Below are 22,032 nucleotides of genomic sequence, written 5' to 3' on the forward strand. Positions count from 1 at the left end.
ATTACATGTCTAGATATAGGCATGCTATCCAATGATACTATACATACCATACCATACTATACTATACTAGATAGATATATATGCTATACTTAATTGCCTACTAAATTGGCACATTTCCCAGTCAAAAAGAGGGTAAATTGGCACGCTTTTCAGTCAGAAATTGTTTTATTTGTGTTACGGTATATGTACAGCTACATTCAAAATGTTTCCAGTCTTTCAACACAATATTAGGACAATCTACCCTTCCTGAGACCATGTCATCCACGAGGGCAACACCATCATCGTCATTCACATCTGAGTCTGTCAGCTGTGCAGCAAGCTCTTCTTCACTGTGTTGGTTGGCACATGCTTGTAGTTTGCACAGGTTTGTGCATTTCAGACCGTTATTGAGACATGTGCACTCTGGTGGTTTGCACGACCTCACACACTTGCAGGAGAGCAACTGCAAGACGGCACCTGGTGCTGGGGAACCGTGCATCCACTGGATTTCAAGCTGCCCCTCATCATCTGTGGTCCACCTATGGTCCTTAAAGTACAGTCCATTGTTGATATCATGGGAAACTCCTTTGTGAATCCACTCAGTCCAGATCAATATGAGTTTGTCAGCTTGTCAACTGCAACTGTTGCCCCGCCAGATGTAGCTAACCTGCATGATTCCAGCCACAACATCCAGCAGTGGAGGAAACTGCTCTACAGCGCTGCCAGCAAAGTCAGTCTGATCAAATTCTTGTTTGAGGAATGGAAAGGACCCAAACACAGATAGAAACTACAAGACAAGGCCTTATATGTTACCTGTGAAGTAGTCTGCTTCAAAATCAACAAGAACCAATGGGAGGAGGTAACACAGCTCAAATCCTCTCAGGAAGAAGCTGACACCTGCATGCTAATGCATGCTCTCCATGTAGCAGAGTCTGGCTTCAAGGCAGTGATCATCATGGCAGACTCTGGGTTGGAGCAAGGACATCCCATGCCCAATGTACCAAAAATGTGGAACACAGAACAAGACAATGTTCCAGGACATCACCAAACTATGCAAATCACGCAGCGATAGTATTGCTGGCACCTTGATTGGCATGCACACGTTCACTGGCTGCAACACTGTCAGCGTATTTGCAGGACACAGAAAAGTGGGCACCCTGAACAGACAGGACATATCAAGAAGCCTTCCTTGAGCTCGGCCGTGCTTGGGATGTCTCTAATGAGCTCTTCAAGGAGCTGCTGGAAATCATGTGCCACATGTATTATGTATATGTACCCTCTACACACATTACAGATGTCAACCTCCTCCGATACCAACTTTTCTGCACCAGACGTGGGGAGGTCGAGTCCAGCCAGCTTCCACCATTTGAGGATTGGCTATTAATGCATTCCATTCATGCAAAAGATCAGACTGCAATCTCTAGACAGTCTCTTCAAACCCAGCCATCTGTACCAAGCCCCAAGGACCATGGGTGGACCACAGACGATGAGGGGCAGCTTGAAATCCAGTGGATGTGCGGTTCCCCAGCACCAGACCGTTTTGCAGTTGCTCTCCTGCAAGTGTGTGAGGTCTTGCAAACCACCAGAGTGCACAGGTCTCAATAATGGTCTGAAGTGCACAAACCTGTGCAAACTACAAAAATGTGCCAACCAGCACACTCAGATGTGAATGACGATGATGGTGTTGCCCTCGTGGGTGGCATGGTGTCTCAGGAAGGGTAGATTGTCCTAATATTGTCCTGAAAGACTGGAAACATTTTGAATGTGGCTGTTCATATAATGTAACACAAATAAAACTATTTTTGACTGAGAAACGTGTCAATTTACTCTGTTTTTGACTGAGAAATGTGCCACTTTAGTAGACAAGCATATATCTAGTATAGTATAGTATGTACAATATCATAGGATAGTTTGCCTATATCTATGTAATATTAACAGTAGTCCAGACACACCCTAGGCAACGGATAATGAAAGAAAGATGATTTCCAGGGAGGGCACTTTCCTAGTTTTGAACGACAGCAGTCCATAATTTAAGAGGAGATAAGCACTAATAAGCTACCAGTCATCAAGGTCTATCATATAAAAACATAATCTAGGGATGTATATGAATTTTAAAAAATCACAAGTAAAATTTGCCCACCTGGCTGGTACCGATTTGTTAAATTTAGGGCTCTGGCTCATTTCCCTTGAGAAGTCATTCTTCTACCTTAAGGGCCACATTCACCCCTCACGATGGGATAGTATGGGCACATGATACCTTTTCTGAATCCTTATAGTCCTGTGAGTATTCCAGTGTTTGTTGTTTGTATCTCCGATGTTCCTAGATGCCACAGTGCTGAAATAAAACTATAGTTTAGACGAAAATTGTGGAAAAACGAATGTCACTGACAGTTTGAGGAGCTCCTGTGACCTCTGTATTTGTCAGAGAGACACACAACTGAGGTTAAATGAAAGCTAGGAAGCTACCCTTTAAAATTCTATCAAAGATATTCTCATCAAACATGAGTAAAGGTCCTAAAAAGAGCCTAGAATAGGATATGCATCAGCACCTAGAATCCAAATTATTGTAGGGGCTGGCTAACTTCATGAGCTGATAACCGTGAGAAAGCTACCATTCTGGAAAGGCTATCATACTAAAATATCATCTATGGATATATACATGTTCAAAAATCATGATTAGAATTTGCCCACTTGAGTGGTACCGATATGTGAAATTTTGGTGTTTGGCCCATGGACTATGAGTGTATGGTGCTGAGTGTGACAGAGACACTGGAGACATGTCCTCAGAGGGTCACGGCACTGTGCTGAGTTTGACAGAGACATTGGAGACATGTCCTCCACAGAGGGTCACGGCACTGTGCTGAGTGTGACAGAGACACTGGAGACATGTCCTCAGAGGGTCACGGCGCTGAGTGTTACAGAGACACTGGAGATATGTCCTCCACAGAGGGCCACGGCACTGTGCTGAGTGTGACAGAGACACTGGAGACATGTCCTCAGTGGGTCACGGCGCTGAGTGTGACAGAGACACTGGAGACATGTCCTCCTCAGAGGGCCACGGCACTGTGCTGAGTGTGACAGAGACACTGGAGACATGTCCTCAGTGGGTCACGGCACTGTGCTGAGTGTGACAGAGACACTGGAGACATGTCCTCAGAGGGTCACGGCACTGTGCTGAGTGTGACAAAGACACTGGAGACATGTCCTCAGAGGGTCACGGCACTGTGCTGAGTGTGACAGAGACACTGGAGGCATGTCCTCAGATGGTCACGCCGCTGAGTGTGACAGAGCCATGGAGGCCCTTGAGCACAACAGGCACTTTAGCAGCGAATGCATGTCAAGATGTGAATGTGCTCATTGTGCCTGACCCACCAGAGTGGTCATCACAGGGACCGGGGGGGAAAGGGAAGGGTTGGGGGGGGGGGGGGGGGGGGGGGGGCGCTGCCAAGCTACAAGCCCAATTTATTGCCTGTCCTGGAAAGGAGCATCCATGTAATTGCGTGCCAAATATTTGTTGTGAAATCATATTGCAAACGCTGATTGAATAATTCAAAAATCAAACAGAGAGAGAAAGAGAGGGAGAGAGCGAAGCCACATTAAGGAGTGGAACAGATTCTCGTCATGCATGTTAAAGCGATGATAAGCAGAATATAGGAGTTGGATGATTTATAGAAGGTAGAGTGTCTCGCATTACTTTGTTATATTATCATGCTTTCCTGCCCGGAGGCTGGATAGGGGGACTGAGCTCCTGCATCTGATATGTGGAACCACTTATTATAGAGTATACTGCATTGTGCCTGGCTAACCAGACTGGCCCAGGGAGTAAGTCTTTGTGGTCTGTGGTTGTGTGTGTGTGTGTGTGTGTGTGTGTGTGTGTGTGTGCACGCGCATGCACACACAGATTTGCATGCATATGTGTGACTTATCATCAGATTTATTTATATGCAAAGTGCATATGTTTGAGCCAGTGTGTGTGTGTGTGTGTGTGTGTGTGTGAGTGTGTAAGTGGTCCAAAAGCTACTAGTCTAAAATTAAAATCTGGGTTTTTGAAACAGTCTCTAATTAGAGAGGGGAGGACCGAGTCCTATTTTGAGAGTTGTGGCCATGCACGCCCTTCCCATATGTGTGCACACAGACACACACACGCAGGCACACACACGCACATACTCACACGCACGCACGTGCATGCACACACACACACGCACGCATGCACGCACGCGCACACACGCACGCGCACACACACACACACACACACACACACACACACACACACACACACACACACACACACACACACACACACACACACACACACACACACACACACACACACACACACACACATACATGGTGGAAAGGGGAAAGGAGGGTCTCCCAAATGGAATCAGTCTTATTAGACGACCTGAGTATTGCTAGAAGGAAGCATGCACACTGTTTGTTTCTTCTGGCATCTATAGTTGCAGAACACACAGTTATCAGTAAGCAAACAAGTATCTGTTATGAATATTAATGGTCAGTGAGCAAAAGTTGAAACATTGCTACCATAATGTAATGTTCCAGTAAATGATGACAATATTTATAGTTAACGCCTTCAGGACTAACCAAATTAGAAAGTTTATGACTGCAGAACAGCAAAACAATAGTCAGTTTAATCACTGTCTAAAGTGTTTTTACACTTTTAATGAGGCAATTTAGTGAATCTAGGCTTTTGAGACAAGTGGAATGCGGTGTATGCCTGGATAACATTGTCTCATTGTTCTGTCTCATAACCAGCCTCTGTTTTCTACTCCTAAGCAAAGGACTGCTGCATGGGAAATGTACAAAGGCTAGGCTACAATCTTTCTGCCCCAAATACCCTAACAGTGTTTCAATAGCCTTACAGTGTTTAAATACCCTACCTGTAACAGTGTTTGAATACCGCAACAGTGTTTTAGAGCATTTGTGAGAGAGGGTTACTTTGATTGTTCTCAGTGCGACTGTACAGTTGTATTGTACTGTACAGTAGTGGTTTGAGATGAGTCTTGACACATTACACACACTATTGTGTTAAAAATGAGAAGAATGTAGCCATCAAAATTGCACATATTGTAAAAACAATGATATTTAATTCTGAATGGTTTTAGCTGATGGGAAAAACCATTTCAATAACTCTTATGTAACAATGATTTACTCCCTTATCAAACAGTTTAATAAAGGCTTATTGCTTCATTTCACAATCGGCCGTGTCGCTTTGATTAGGGAGGCTATCCACACCCATATTACAGTAGGAGCAACGGATAGAATACATTTAATTAAAGTTTAATATATTGAGGCTGGATGTAATAACATACTGTAGCCTACTCTAATGTTGACAATGTAAAATATATATTTCATTTGGGGAGAAATGGAACAGGATCATTAGCAAAAAAATCTAACTGTAATCTATTATACTAAATGATGAAAACATAGATTACAACATAGATTACAGATACTTTTGATATATAGTTACACATTGTTACTCCAATTACAGCCTGGAATAAATCTGTTTAAACTATCAAAGTAATCCAATTACAATAGTGAGTTGTTGTAACCCTGTGGATGGCTATTGTAGTAGATTGTTTTTCAAGAGTAAGCATGTCAGACACACACACACACACACACACACACACACACACACACACACACACACACACACACACACAAAGCCACAGGCATTCCCACTATAGACACCCATTACCTCCATCTGTATCTATGTGCTGCAGTCTCAAAGCAGGAACTTTGGGGGCCAGTGTGGTCAGACGCAGGGAGAGGGAAGTGAGTTAGAGCTGACAAAGGAGAGCCAGAGTCAGCCATTTTTGGAGTAAGATAAGAAGAGCTGCGCGAAAGGAAAAACTAAAATAACAAAAAGTCACTTGGGGGGATGAGATTACTGTGACAACACATTGCTCAGTTTTTGCCAAGTTTGGAAAAATGTAATCAACAAACAGTACAAGGTGATGAAGAGAATTCATTCATTCATCATGCAGAGGGAGGGGCAAGACGACGGCTACAGCACAGTGCGGTAGGTGCGTCAACTCGGGACGTCCCGGGGCGGGGCGGGGCGGGGCGCGTTACCTTGACCCGCCTGTGTGGCACTGACAGGTGCTGCGGCCCAGTATATAAAGCCCCGAGTATCCAGTGTCAGGCCTTTGTTTGCTTTTTTGATTTATTGCTGACCACTGCCCCACCTAACATGTGCGGAGGAGAGCCCGCCCCCCCCCCCCTCCTCTCAACACCTATCCCCACATAAATAAACCCTATCGCTGCAGGAATGCCAGGGGTCCCGCGCTCTCCCAGCTATTGGAATTCTCCCCGCTGATAAGATGACTGCTTGGGACACTTCATCGACATACTCCCGTCTCAACACACTCTGACTCACACAGACTCAACGTAAACCACTAACACATCTGCTGGCCCCTTGGTATCCACACATGGCCCACAAATAAGAGGCCGACGAGTGTGACTCAGAAGATAAAGCGGTGATAAAAAGAGACACAGATTCCCCACTGTAGCCAATGCCAGATACTGGGAAGCTGAGTCGTCTTGCAGTGAAGAGAAGAGAGACAGAAAAGACTACTTGGGGCGGCCGTAGCCTGATGGTTAAGAGAAGCTAAATAAACTGGGGGGAAAATGTGGAGAGAAAGTGAATAAAGAATGTTCTCCCCTCCCTCAGAAACTCAGAGTGCCTTCAAGCAAAGCACTCAACCCCTAACCTTTTCCAGTGGGACTGCTCAGTGGACAACAGCAGAAAATAACAAGCAAGAAAGTGCTTAACTACACTGAAGGCACAAAATATTAGGGACACTTACACAGATGAGGTGAATCCAAGTAACATGATCGCTTATTGATTCCCTTTATTAAATCCACACCAATCACAAAGGAGGAGATCATAGAGAAGAACTTGAGTTTTTAATGCTTTGAGACAATTGAGATGTGGATTGTGCACAAGGGGCTGCCTGCAACTCAATAGCACGAAGATGTCCCTGCTATTTTCTACCTTCGGTGCGGCTTGAATGTGAAGCAGGGTGTGACTGTAAAAGAGCATGCATGCACTGCTCAGCAAATAAGCCTCTCTGGATAAGCTGGAACTTCTACAACTGTTTGAAGGCATCTCCACACATTGTATTCCAGCCCCAGTTGGAATATTTTTTATCTTAAACACCTGACGGCCAGCGAGTTGCGCGGACAGTGCGGGGCTCAAGTGCAGCCGCGCAGGGAGGGGAGCAACTGTCTGGCACTGCAGCTGTCTTGGGTGAGAGGGCGGGCCCGGGATGGGCATGATGAAACCCATCCCCCCCGCCCCGAGCATGTGCGCCCACTCATTTAGACTGGCACCCACTGAGCCACTGAGCCAGAGTCAGCAGTCATTGGCAGCGATGAAAACAAGTGACCGAGGGAGGAGTACCATTTTGACTTGGGTAAAAGCCACAAGCCATAAGCACGAGCACATTCACAGATACGCCACTCTGCTGTATCTTCTACAGCACTGTGGTTCTCAAACTTCTTCACGTCAAGGACCCCTAAAATGACACAAATTAGACCACGGACCCCCAGATAATAGCACCCCCCCCCCAGGGTCCCCATCTGATACGATTTTTGCTTTTTATTACAGAAACTATGAAACCCATGACCAAAATAGTCATACATTCTGTCATTGTGTTACTTTGGGATGGTATTATAGTGAAAATAAGTTGTCTCCCTTTTTTGCTGGGGACCCCCTGGAGCCCCCTCAAGGTCCACGGACCCCACTTTGAGAACCACTGTAATCTACAGTGTCTTAGTGTAATATTATGGCCTTTTCTCACTCCGTCTGCACAGCAACAGCTCTGTTATTCATTACAACAAAACACACACCCCGATCACGCGAAGGAATCAAACTCTGTCTCTGTGTGTTTATTACATGTGATGTCACGAGTGTGTGTTTATTACATGTGATGTCATGAGTGTGTGTTCATTACATGTCGTGTGTGTGTTTATTACATGTCATGTGTGTGTGCAGGCAGCACAGACACATTTCTTCTTTACCGAAATCACCAAACTTCCGTTGGAACAGGAAACACTATAATAAGAGACTTGGAGGAAAGCGGTGGAAGCGCGGCCATACTGCTACACTGAAGGGCCATGCCTCCTCCTCCCTCTCACCCCAGTGTTGAGGATCTGTTCGTCAGGGGCTGGGGAGACTTCTGTCTCCAGGGGCACATCCCTCTGAACAGCCTGCCAAGTTTCTCCTCTCCCTCTGCCATCCCCTCTCTCTCTCTCTGCTCTCTTTCTTTGTGTCCCTCTCCCAGTCTCCCCACGCCGATCCCCTACGTTCAACTTCCTCCCTCTCTTCTGACTGTAGCCACCGCTCCCCTCATTTACTTTGACCGTCTTCCCGACAACAGCGTGCGTGTCGCCTGCTCTCTGCTTTCACACTCTTATCGTTTTCTTCCCCCTCGTCCCTTCCGCTCCTCTTCCTCTCGCAGTGATCCAGCTCCGTCGCAGCCGTGCATAATTAGGCCTAAACACAAGCCTGCACACAGGCCCACATCTGGAAGGAGTTTGGCCATGGCAGTTTCCTACCAAGACGACTAAATATTTAGGTTGAGAGTTACTGCGTGTGGATGAACTCATGATAGAGGGGTGGGAAGGGGAGAGAAAGAGGGAGCAGGAACCAGAGATAAGGAGAAAGAGGGACAAGGGGGCGGGGGGCTAACTCACAGTGGAAGGCTGAGAATAGCATTATGCAACCTTCTGTGAGTTTACAGAAAAGGTTCCGGACGTGAAACGGCAGTTATATCAACACAGCGATATCCTAATCAAAGTGGTCAGCGGTGACATTCACCGCTCTGCGTTACGGGCGAGCCAAAAGAGGGCGTGGCAATGCCGGGGTCACTTTATGGCTGGCAGGAGCAACAAACAGCCAACTAATAGTTTTAATAAACAAATCCCTGTCGGGAGTTCCCATGAGGCTGAGGGGCCTCAGCTGGAATGTTCACGGGGGCCAGCTGTTGTGCATTACATGTAGCGGCCGGCCCCGGAAGCCCCGGGCCCGGGGTCCTCCAGCCCCTCGCCTGCACCGCACCGCTCAGCATGGAGGATGGAGAGCATTCCTCCCCGCTGCCCCAGGAGAGAGAGAGAGGGCAGCGGGGCTGGCTGTCAGGCCGCGAGATCAGGGGAGCGACGGAGGCAAGCGCAGGGCGACACGCAGCAGCGGCCCTGCCGCACCTGGGATACTGTCTGCCGTCTCCGGACAGACTGAGGAATGTCAGGAATAACACGAATATCAACACAACTTCTCACATTCCACATCTGGAGCTAATGTCATGAGCGACGCTGAGAGCGCCGATGCTTGAGCAACTCATTGTAACTTCAGGAACGCTTTTACTCGCTAGTCACCCCCAGTGTTCCCCAGAAAAGGTAGACGGGAAAATGGCCGACGTTCAGACAGATTACGCGTGGAATTGTTTGCTCCTCGCACACAGCCTCGTAAAAGTGCATGCTAAATGTGTGTAGGAAAACAAATAAAGCAAGATTAGTAGGTGCGGGGATGGGAGATTATCTTCAATCACCTCCACCGCTGCCACCCAAAGCATTTTTTATTTTTTCCTCTGGTTTTCAGCAATGTGTTTCCCAGATGTTTATCCTGCCTTTATTAAGCAAGAAACATAAGGCCCTATAAATGGACCGCTGGCTGGCTTTGGCTCTCCCGGGGCATAAATCCTTTTACTGTGCTTGCTCCACTGGGGCAGTTGGAGTTTTTTTTTTTTTTTTTTTTTTTTTTTTTTTTTTTTTTTTTACTTTTACTGTGCCCATGTGCAGCTAGCAGCGCTCCCACTGGGTCACAGAAGAGAGACAGCAAGGTACTGTGGGAATGTGGAGGAGCGTCTCTCGGTTAGCATGAGAGGGCCTGGGAGCAGCTGAGAAGAAAGTGCTGAATTACAATAGAATTCCTTGAAAATGTGCCGCTGATAGATTGGTAGCTCATCCATCATAAGAGATCGTTTGTTTTGGCCCGGGATTTGGACCTTTTTAAACTTCTCTCCAAACAGACATCTACACAAATGACTGATAATGTAAACGGCTTCATAATGAAGAATTATCAGGCAAAAATTTGGCCGCCCCAGGATGATTGCAGAGCTGTGCAATGCTACGGTCCTCACCCCGGGTTGCAGAGCGGTCACTTTTCCTTCCTGAACAGAAGGCGATTGTGAGGCAGCGGCCTAAAGACTGAAGGGATGTTATGGTATTAAAGGAAGGAGCCAACCCGCCATTAGAGCACACAGAGAGTCAGATAAAAAGGGTCGAAATGTGTTTCTGTTTATTCTCGTTTTGCAAGGCCAAGTCAGCTGGACCCTGTGCAAAGGGTGGTGGAGAGAGGAGGGGAGGGGAGGGGGCTGAACTCAGAGCGCCTGCCTGGGTCAAAGTCAAATTTAAAGTGACAGAGTTGTGACAAAGAGGCAGGGCCAGATGACGGCTACAGTCGGCCTGCCCTCTGAGTGATCTTCTTAAACGAGATCAAGATGTAAACTTCTGACCTAACAAGCCTTATTACCCCAGCAAGTCTTCAATACAGTAAAAACTAAGGCCACGGGGGTCACAGTTGAGGGTGTGTGTGGGCCAGATCTGAACACTTAACCGCAGTTAATATGAAGCTGTTTGCATTTGAATATGCATCCATTTTTTGTATTACATAGCCTATGAGACATATCAACCAGCATCAAAATAGAAACCTATAATACCCTACAGTGGATGGCAGCTGTGGAGTAGGCTATATAGGATGCTAGTGAAAGGCCCAAATAGAGGCATGATGGTGGCCAGTCTAAGTTTGTAAAAATCCCATGCAAAAATAACTACAACGATCGGAATGATAGATTTTAGAAGGACAATAGACAAATTGCACCAACACAAAACAAGTTCCGGGCCCAGTAGTGAGAGTACTTATGTGGGCCCACAGACTCTATAGGCTATGACTGGCCCAAATACGAATATTATGGGGATATTACAGCACTTTCTCTTTGGGACAGGAGTTATAACTACCAGTCTCGTCCAGTTCATATTCATAAAGCTGTCAGAAGACCGTTGCAACTTACAGAGTGACGGTCTTGTTGGGGAGCAGGCTGGCATCCGGAGCCTCGGACAGCTCCTCCTTGCTGCAGCTGACCCTTCCCCCGACAGCCAGCGCGCCATGCGCCTTGGACCTCGTCTCGTCCGTGCAGCTGCAGCCGCTGCTGGAGGCGAGGAGCCCGGGACAAGCCTGGGACAGCCTCGGCTCGGAGGCGGACAGCAGGAGCAACATCAGTACCAACAGACGCCCCGGCAGCAGCGGGATGCCAACGCCGGGCGCGATCATTGTCCTTCGGCTGGAGCTCACCTCAGCTGCACCCCCCCCTCCAGTCATCCCATATCTCCACCATGAAGTTTTGGGGTGAAATGGGCTACTTGAGGTCTGGAATGAATGGCAAAGTTGAGGAACTTTTGTTTGAAACACTCCACTCAGCAATGAACACGCATCATCCTTCCCAAAAATATTCAGCACGCACCCTTGAGTTTTTCCTCCCGTGTCCCGTTATGTCATGGCAGCCCGGGCGCACAACTCTCTTAGGTCCATATGGTTCATAAATCCCTGGGATGTGTTTGTCTATTCAAATCCTCTTTCACGGATACAAACAGGCGGGGAATTCTGGCTTTTAAAAAGTTGGTGATTGTAGATTAATTATCTACCTACCACTTAAACGCGCTTGGGAGTGTCCTGATTACCGTTATCTGCCCCAGCAAAGTTATTCCAAGAGTCTGATGAGGTCCACGACTCAGCAGTCACAGCCGCGGGACGACGCTGTCATCTGTAGCTAGTAAAAAATTAATAAAAGAATGTACGTTAATTCACAAACTTTTGTCATTGGTTTCGCTGCTCTAAAGTATTCAACAAGTAGGCTATTTTTCCCCGCTCCAGGAGATCTCCGCAGACTTGGGTCCAGCGCGAATGGAAGTCAATTTGAACAGGGGGAAAACGATTGATTCGGACAACAGTTGAGCTGGTCTTGATCGGCTCCTGTGTAATTCCCAGAATCTAGTGGTTTTGCCTGCTTTCCTCTGTCACACTCAAACTCCGTTACTACCCCAAGTGCGCCCGTTCCGTCTCCGTCTGCGCTCTGGTCCCCGCGGTCCTAGCGCATACAGACAAACAACACACAGGAGCTTTCACATGTGACTGACTAGGGGTAGTGTAGAATCCACCTAGACTCACTTCACACAAACCTTTTTGGTCTGTCACAAAACCTCACGACATGCTATCATCAAACTAAAAAAAAAAAAAAAAAAAAAAGATGAGTTACAGCGGCAGCCCATTTTGACACAAACCACCTCAATTGTCTCAAAACTTGAAAATCCTCGATAGGCTGCAATCTCCTCTGAGATTGGTTTATATGTATGGTTTGATCAAAGAGAAGGAGAAAACAATGATGAAGATGAAGTTGAGGGTGATGATGATGAGGAGGATGTGGATTGGACAGATTATTAGGATATGTTGAAAGATTAATGGCCAACTTGCTATTGTTTTGCTTGGTTATTGTACTCATGGGCACTATAACACATTTGTCAGCTTCCATCCAGGTTCATGCATCAGACCAGGCTCTAAAAGACAGGAAGGTCTTAGTTCAATGTGTGCATGCACTGGCAGAGCAACATAAAGTCATGAATGAATGCTGAAGGTCTCTGTGTATTGTGTGGCTTCACAACATCAAAGGATTTCCATTGAATCAGTGGAAGGGAATTTAAGAGATTTATAGAAATACTTTGCCCGTAGTAGACTGAAGATATTCTGTTTTGTAACTGCTTGTACACATATATTACTTCTTATTAAATATTGCCTAGAAATTCCAAGTAGCTCCCCTTTTTTCACTTTGTATACTATTGCCTTTTGAGCTGCTTTGGTCCAGACTTTTTGTGATTTCCTAGAAATACTTTGGTAAATTCTGTATTGTTACTGTACAAAGAGTTATGGGAGTACAAGACAGTTTGATATTGAAACTTGAAACTGTATGAGTTTAAGCTGTCAAGACTAACATGGCTTAGTAGCCTGCAACCCAGAAGCCCCCCCAAGTCCACTTCAAGGCTTAAATAGATGTTACTTCAAAGGTAAGGTTGTAGTTTTTGTAATTGTAGTTGTAAGTCTGTAAAACAATTATAGCATAGTGGCTAATCATAATGCAGATTTATATATTGCACTGCCAAGTCTTAACCACCCAAACCAAGAGGTACTAAACTTTAACAAGCACTAGTAAAGCCTGATCCAAAGTCAAGAGACTGCAGCATTGTTGTTCTGTGCTTATTGTCATGTGTTTTGGGTTTTTGTTGTTGTCAAAGTAATTATATATTACAATAACAGGTCTAGTGTATGTTGACTTTACCAACACAAACCAAATGTTTAAATCTAGAGATGAGCTTCAATAGCAAAAAAGTATGACAGAGGAAGAAAATAGTCCACAAATTCATGTTTTGTTGAAGGAATAAAACTAGATACAGCAAAGTACAAAGTTTCATCTCCCAAAAGAATCACACGCAATCCAAAAAATACACATGATCATAAACTTCCTCAAGGCCTCCCTTTCACTTTTCTGCCTATGTGCATGGAAACTTCCCAAAATATCGCACTCCACAGATTTCTGTTTTAAAAATACTTTTTGATATATGAGAGGCCCGGGGAGGATGGAAACCATATAGCGATTCAAATCTGGAGAGCATTTTGAAATATTAAAAGGTGAACCGGGAAAGGGTTTGAAAAGGGACTCCATGCAATTGGGCCTGACATGTATTCACTGACATATCCAAAAGGCAGGCACCTCAGTCATGCGAGCGTGCACGGCCGTACAATGGTGCACTGTGCTCTGACCTGCACAGCGGACCCCGGTTTGTTATTCCTGCATATGATACTGTACACTGGAGCAGGCTCCGAAAACCAGCGTGATTATTGAAAGAAAGCACAAGGAGTGGATGGGCGCCTGCTCAGCGATGAAACAGAGGGCTGTTTATCCAAGCTGTTAAATAAGGCTTCAAGTACAACACCCCCCTCCATCTCCACAAGGCCCAAATCTCTCTCATCTGGGGAGCACAGTTTCCATTTAAAATGTCACGTCCCAAACTCCACATTACATCAAATTGTACTTAATGGCATCCAGACAAACTTTAATGTCGTTCCAACATTCTCTCTATGCACCCCACAGCCCCCTCACTCCGTATAGCCAAGCAAGCAATCTCTCCTTCTCCCTGCTCCACATCTGGACTCCATTCCAGGTGGGGTATGGGGGAAAGGGGAGAACGTCGGGGAAGGAAAGGTGGAACGCAGAGGAGCTCTGAGGCTCAGGAGAGTAGAACTGTGATCATGTCTTGAGAGAGGTTTGGTGGAAGTGACGCAAGCTTTGGGTTATGACAGACGATATGCAACACTGTTATTTGATGATCCCCTCGTGGGCATTTCACTGTTGTGTTCAGAATCCCATGCCACAACGAAACGATCTGAAAACAAGTGGGTTTTCAGCACAATCAGAGATCTGAAGCAGACCAACTGGCTGCTGTGATTGAGGCAGTTCAGACTGCAGTGTTGCTGCCAATGGATAAACAAAAGACAAATTCCAGCAGGGAAAGAAACAGGCCCTCTTGCCCTCATGTACTGTTGGGCTGGGTGTTTCTTGAGGGGCCCATGACATCTAGTGGCGGGATCAACAGCATGCAAAAGCCACGCCCCATTAACGGCCTGCCAATTCACATCCTGCGGTTATTAATGAAGTTATAGGTAATTAATGGATGCATGGTTTTAATTAAAGGCACACAGTGTCATTAAACCCACTGCTTCCACCATTTGTGGAGTAATTATTTATCTTATTTTTCAGCACATAACTTGTTTACAATTATTATTGTGCAAATTTAACAGAGCTAACCGATAGGTGACTAGATAGGTCCGCGTCTTCTAGAATGGATGCAACTCAATGGGAGAAGTAAAGAAACTACCGTAAAACTTCAAATAAACGCAGAGTTCCAAATAGACGCCGGATCTGAAAACTATTTTCAGGGGGGGGGGGGTAATTTATTTTCACTATAACTCCATCCACAAGTAACACAATGGCAGAATGTATGACTATTTTGGTCATGGGTTTTATACATTTTCTGTAATAAAACATCTAAAAGCTAAAATCTTAGGGGTCCTTGATAACTGCAAGAATAAGGAGTCATAGCTTTCACCAGAATTCAGTCTCTTTCATGGGAAGAGCAGATGGTCCTGATGTGTCTACATGTATGTACTCATTGTACTGTGTGGAGTACGTCCAGGCAGACAGGGAGTGGGGGTGAAGGTCACACACCTGATGTGAGATGCTTGTTGAGATGCTCCTGGCTGGTGCTCCTCCAGCGTGATCTGCTAAATCCTCAAAACGCTGCATCGCTCAGACGGAAGATCTCAGCATCAGTCCTGTCCTCAAACCAAGATTATCAAAAATCGGCCAATGCCCCCCCCCACATATATTAACTGATTAATGCAATAAAAAAAAATAGATACCACCACAAGGGCACAATTTTAACTTTTTAATTTTAACTTTTTTAAAGACAACAGTATTCATTGTAATACAATTTTGAAATGGAACAACAAACAAACACAAAAAAATGGACAGTCCCGGTTCCTCTTCCTCTGCAGAGTAAACAACCCTCTCTCCACTCAAACTCCAAACACTCTTTCTTCCTTCCTATTGACAGTTGGGAGGCCAGTCCCCCACCACTCGAGGCTGAAAATACACAGGATGGGACTCAAGATTTGCTTTGATTCCTTGGCTGAGTTTCAAAGAACTAAAATCTTCCATTTAACACATTTTTGTGTCCAAAAAACCTTGAAAGTATGGTGCACAATTTCAGTAACTAATACACTGCCATTTTACTTCCCAGGGATTAAGAAGATTTGACGATCAATAGTTGAAATGATGATATATGATGCAAAAAGTGATATAAACTATACTCCCAAAATCATTCACTTGTAACCGTGATCCACCGACACCTATAACTGTGAAGCCTAACTAGATCAATAATCGCTACAATAAATAATGCTATAATTGTGCAGCCCTACTTAAAAAAAAACCCATCTCTGCTTTGTTCAGAGAAACATGACTAGAATCACCATACACTGAGGCATAAAGAGATTAAATCTTTGCTCATGTCCTAATACAAAAAACTGTTTATTAAAAACTTTCTTTACATACATTTCAACAATTTGTACATATATAAAAAACAACAGTTTAAGTGCTGATCAAACTGATGACTACCTGCAGCAGTGGATGGTAGACATCAACAACAGTTTAAGCGCTGATAAAACTGATGACTACCTGCAGCAGTGGATGGTAGACATCCACTACTAAAGGTAGTCACTGGCCAGAACCTGCCAAACTCACTCAACCTGCTGGCCAGAACCTGCCAAACTCACTCAACCTGCTGGCCAGAACCTGCCAAACTCACTCAACCTACCAAACTAAAAATGATCCACCCCTCTGATCCTGCGGACCAGCTGAAGGTCACGGTTGAACAGGGTGACCCGCTTGGCGTGGATGGCACACAGGTTGGCGTCGGAGAATAACATGACGAGAAACGCCTCCGCTGCCTGGGAGGAAGAGGAAGAAGAAGAGCAGACACACAGGAAGTTATATATATATATATATATATATACATAACATATATATAAAGCATCCTGACTCGTGTGTGTAGTCTACTTGCTTCACCTGACCAGACCAGTATAGACCCTTTTCACAGCAACTGTTTTGAGGTGAAGCAGGAGCAACCATTCTGAAGTGGTAAAGCAGGAAGTAAAGCAGGTTTAACCAATACCATTAATGATGTTTCCATTACATTGAGGTGTTCCAGTGCCAGGGCCCTCATTTAATGTTATTGTTTACACCTGCTTTACCACCTCAAGACGGTTGCTGTGAAAAGGGCATATACGGCCTGGCGTCCATGCTGCTGAGTGAACAGGGTTCATCCTGGGTCCTTACCTCCTGCAGGGCCATCAGAGCTAAGACCCGCCACCGGAGAGGCTGATTGGTGAAACTCATGCACACCTCCCGCACCTGAAGTCAAGACCAAACACTAGTTTAATCAACAGCTGGAGTTTGACATTGTAAAGTGAGGCTGCACTCAAACTACGATAATAATATATGTAGAAATATTTCTGTTTTGGGGAGATGATTGAGTATGCAGGAGAGATGTACGAAGAACAACATTTAAATGAAACAGATCTATTTTTTGCACATTCACCCATCATGTATTCGCAACAGGGACTAGATTTAATTATTTTCTACGACTCATTCAGCCATGTGAAGGTAAATCCATTTGAATGTGGCTTTTTGCCATCACTTGTTATTGGTTTTTACAAAAAAAAAATCTATTTTCTTTTACCTTCAGTTAAGTGCTGCAAAGAAATGCTGCCGTGAGCGAGATGCAGAATGAAATACACCACCCAGAGTCTCTTGTGATTAGTTTGCTCGCTCTACTTGAAAGTGCATTACGCAAAACATCGTCACATTGTGCACGACGCTCAAAGCGGCAATCGGACAGGAATTTCAGTTGGACTTGAGGGGTGAATTGCCAGATCAACTTCTCCAAATTATCGCCTCCGGCTTCCATTCACACATGACCCTGACCTGAACGTTTTCCAAGAAGATTTATGGGCGAAACTGCATGTGTGAACTCGAGTTCTCAGGGTCAGCCTGAGCCTGGCGGGTCGGGAACCGACTCAGCCAGACGGGCCCGGGCTGACAATTTATGCTAATTGGACGTGTCGAGCTCAAGCTGAGCAAAAAATAAAGGAAAAAAAAATTATGCATTTACTGTAGGCTAGATTGATACTCTTTATTCTTGCTCACTCTCTTCCATGCTTACACACGCTTACACACACACACACACACACACACACGCACCGCTTACACACACACACACACCCCCCTCCTAGCTTAGCATTCTCAGTTTCAGCATGACTCAGCCTGACAATTTATCCTAATTGGTCGGGTCGGCCGGGCTTCAACTTACTCAGAGAACTCTAGTGTGAACACAGGGAGACACACAGAAGACACATGTGTTTACACATGGATCTTCGCTCAACATCTGATGTGTCCGACTCACCAGGCGAGCGAAGGGCGCCTTCCTGAGCAGCAGCTCAGTGCTCTTCTGGTATTTGCGGATCTCCATCAGGGCTTTGGTTCCTGGACGAAACCTCCTCTTCTTCCGAGGAGACTGAGCAGGGCCAGGTGCTGCACAGGCACAAACACAGACACAGACAACAGATTTATTTTGGAACCTTGATTCATCCGAGTAGAGCCGAGGCTTAAGATTTGCTGACTATAGGTTGAAAGCTCAATATGGAAAAGCTTATTATACAGCATGATGACCCCCGTGTGTGATGATAAAACCTCATTATACAGCATGATGTGTGACGATCAAGATTTGAATTAAATCACTGAATGTTCAAGCCTCATGGGTGGGTGACTGATAAGAGAATTAATCCACAAAGAATGCTACAAGAATATGATATGTAATGTGTTGCTTCATGTAATTTAACTCCCCCCTCCCATCCTTCATGTTAATTGTGTTAACAATGAGTTACTTTCAAGCACGGGAAGGCCAATATCCTCCTAAAATAATAACTGGATCAGCAAATAGCGCCTCCTAATCTGCTATCATCACTTGTGACCGATCAATGATTAGTGACCTGTTTCCAAATTTATATTATTGCTCTTGTGTGGTTCTGATCAATTATGCTGTTTCATATGTATCACTTGTTGCTTTTTTTTTTTACTTATATTTTATGTCCTGTGGAGCCTCCTGGCCTAAGAATGTCACACGAGTGTGTACTTGTGTAACCCGAGTGACAATAAACATCTTGAATCTGAAGTTTCTGAAATAGAGGGCCAGATGAGGTACGCAACTCAGATCGAGACACGATCCTAACAAAGCGTTTTTGGAGATATTTTGTGGAGACTAGTAGAAAAAGTGCTTGCCCATACTAGATTACAATATGAAAGATATGGATAGATTAAACTATAATAAAGTGCAAGAAGACTGCTAGTGGTGACAAGATGACTAATTCTCCTTATTATACCAATAGATTTTTTTTTTTTTTACTAACCCAGTCAAATTGTTCTTATTTCAAAGGTTTGTATTGCCATCTTTGTAATATGGCTGCATTATTGTACAGCACAAGTATTAACTGAGTGCTGTGATGGACTGGCAACCTGTCTGCCCAATGCATGCAGCATGGGCTCCTGTTCTGCCCAGCCATGACCCTGCTAGCACAGGCTCCTGCCACCGCCCCCCATGACCCCGAGTAGGAAAAATCATTTATGGAAAATGAATGAAACATGAATTGGCATGCTGGCAATACTGAAAATAAAGTCAACTGTTGTTGAAAATAACCAGAGCTTTACATGTGACGCCAAAAGCCAAAAATAACTTTGTTCCTGAAATCATTGAGACTAATAATAAGCTCACGCAATCTACATTAGATTACTTTGCTACTGCCATGAATGAAGTTTCCCCTCTCTCGTATTCCTGACGTGCTTGTTTTCACCCCCACCCCCTCACCTGAGGGGCCGCTGAGTCTCGCGGAGAGATCTTGAGCACCACTTCGTCGTCTCGAAGTACCTGAAGGCCCTGGGGTTGGCTCCAGGGCCGTGCGGCGTTTAGGGGCTGAGCCTTTCCGCCGGCTGGCAGATGAATCATCATGACCTGAACGGCGCATCACCTCCAACAGTAGGGCTGCAATGATTAATCGATCAACAGAAAATGTATCAAGTATCTTTATAATCGATAATCGTTTAAGACTCAATTTTAAGAAAATAATAAAATAATGCAAATGTGAACATTTTCTCTTTATTTTGTCTTCTATGACAGTAAACTGATTATCTTTGGGTTGTGGACTGTTGGTCAGGACAAAAGAAGACATTTGATGATGTCATCTTAGACATTTAAATTGGGGAAGCTACCTGATCCAAGCACAGTCTGGCTGCTAATGCTATGTTGTTATTGGTTTACTTTTTACATGGCCGTGTTTTCACCTCGGGAGTCTACCACTTCTGTTGTGTTTTCAGCCTGAACCTTAATCTGCAGCCCTGACTGCAGCATCGGTGTGTACAATCCTAGTCACACAGCTGTGTGTAGACTATACTGGAGATCATTTTAAAAGTATTTCAATTCAATTCAATTCATTTGTCCACAATGTGGAAATTTGTCTTCGGCTTCACAGGTTTGCTTGTGTACAGAGAGGAATACATTACATTTCAACATGGGAGACAAATACATTACATTTCAACAAACACCAGGGTACACAGTACAGAACACAGGGATTGACAGGATGGAAACATAATACAACATGGAACAGGGACACACATACAGGCAGTGATAACGGACATGGTTCTTATGTGGATGGGGTTTATGAATTTAGCAGGTTTATTGCATTTGGTATGAAGGATTTTTTGTACATGTTTTTGTTTGCAGCGGGGACTCTGTAGCGTCTTCCTGAGGGCAGTTTTGTGAACTCTGAGAAGAGGGGATGTGCTGGGTCAGACGCAATTTGTCTGGCTTTCCGTTTCGCTCGTTTCGCTTGTTCTGTTTTCTTATAACCGATTACTCGATCAATAGTTGGAATCGATAGCTTGGCTCCACTCTGAAAGGGAAACGTCAAAAGTGATTTATCAACCAAAAACTGACTTTTTTAGACGCATTTGACTCTTTTTTTGATTGGATGGTGTCATTTGGATTTGTGTGATGTTTAAACCTGTTCCTACAGTTTTTAATCAGACAAACCAGCATAATGGGTGTGGTGGTTGGGGGGGAATCCAATATTTTACATACTGTATGTCCACCTTTTGAGGTTTTCACCTTATTCATTGTTATATCTACTAGTCGAATATCGTATAATCGCACAAAGAAATAGTTTAGGCCAAGATAATCAAACACATGGAGTTTAGGTCAGTTACAGAACAGTGACCCTGAGCTGCTGGGGTTCAGTGCCTTGCTCCAGGGCACTTCAACACGGTGGATGGGGTAATGACCTGACGTTACGCTATTTCTGGACCCTTCTGCCCAAAAAGTCTTCCAGCCTCACGTTAGTAGTGGATAACTTTACGCCTGTTTTCTTCCTGGTGTTTCCGCGTTCTGCTGACCTGGCTCTTATTTCTTCAACTACGCAATGAATAATGAAATAAGCAGACACATAGGTAGCTGCTATTCTCCTTTTTAAAGGAGAATCCATTTAGAGTTGCGTGTCGCAGCTAACACATAGGTGTTAGCTTAGCTAGCTAGCTGTTAGCTTTGCTACTAGCAAGATCCATTTACCCCGCTAGCCAGGCGCTTCTCCCTAATACAGGAGCGCCTTTAATTCAGCTCATACTGAGCATTAGCTAGCTAAATTAGCTATTTGCTAATGTGAGAAGCGCCTAGCTAGCGGGGTAAGCAATATCCCAAAGTCACTTAGCAAACAGGCGGCATTTGCGCCTTATTTTCTTTTCAATTTCAGAATAATAACGTTAATTGAAACGTATCTTACCTGCGGGATTGGATACTATCCCTGAAAGAAGTGTAAATTGCTCACAACACTCAAACGCTGGTCTGGTGACTGTGACTCAATGATATTGTGAACGACTTGAAATTCAAAGTTTGGCATCTGCTGTAGTCTCTTTACCAGTGAACCAATCAGCTTGGACTTCTTCTTCTTCTTCTTTTAGATTTCCGGCAGTATGGACGCTACTAGGCGTATTACTGCCCTCCGCAGGTCAAACTAATTCAATCACACTTCATATTATCTGATACAGTCCTGATTCATGCAGAAACTGCAACACTGCTTTAATTATCAACTGGTGGCTCTTATTATGACCAAAGAAAACTTTAATGGAAAAGGAAGCTACTCCTAGACTTGTCAAACTTTTAAACAAAATTTCCCTTTCTTTTTTATACTTAGCACATTCCAGGAAAACATGCTTAACTGTTTCTTTCAATCCACACTCACATAATCCACTAGGATGTTTTCCCACA

At 44.7% G+C, this 22,032-nt stretch overlaps 2 protein-coding genes across 2 annotated transcripts in view; both read right to left on the minus strand.

Moving 5' to 3' along the window:
• Positions 1 to 11,461, minus strand: part of adgra2 (adhesion G protein-coupled receptor A2) — a 49,382-nt gene extending 37,921 nt beyond the window's left edge. Inside the window, exon 1 of the mRNA XM_083645013.1 lies at positions 11,070 to 11,461. Coding sequence (XP_083501139.1) covers positions 11,070 to 11,377 — 308 coding nt within the window. The 5' untranslated portion in view covers positions 11,378 to 11,461. The remainder of the gene's footprint in view (positions 1 to 11,069) is intronic.
• A 4,094-nt stretch (positions 11,462 to 15,555) lies between these two features.
• On the minus strand, positions 15,556 to 21,678 carry cenpa (histone H3-like centromeric protein A). The gene is made up of 6 exons (XM_083644124.1): positions 21,548 to 21,678; positions 19,585 to 19,758; positions 18,127 to 18,254; positions 17,001 to 17,075; positions 16,480 to 16,612; positions 15,556 to 15,749 (listed from the first exon to the last, which is right to left on the minus strand). Exons 2-5 carry the CDS (start codon positions 19,739 to 19,741, stop codon positions 16,484 to 16,486), a joined length of 489 nt encoding a protein of 162 aa, XP_083500250.1. The 5' UTR covers positions 19,742 to 19,758; positions 21,548 to 21,678; the 3' UTR covers positions 15,556 to 15,749; positions 16,480 to 16,483.
• Positions 21,679 to 22,032: the final 354 nt, after the last annotated feature.

This window comes from Poromitra crassiceps (genome assembly GCF_964638095.1).
Source record: "Poromitra crassiceps genome assembly, chromosome: 10".
NCBI lineage: Eukaryota > Metazoa > Chordata > Actinopteri > Beryciformes > Melamphaidae > Poromitra > Poromitra crassiceps.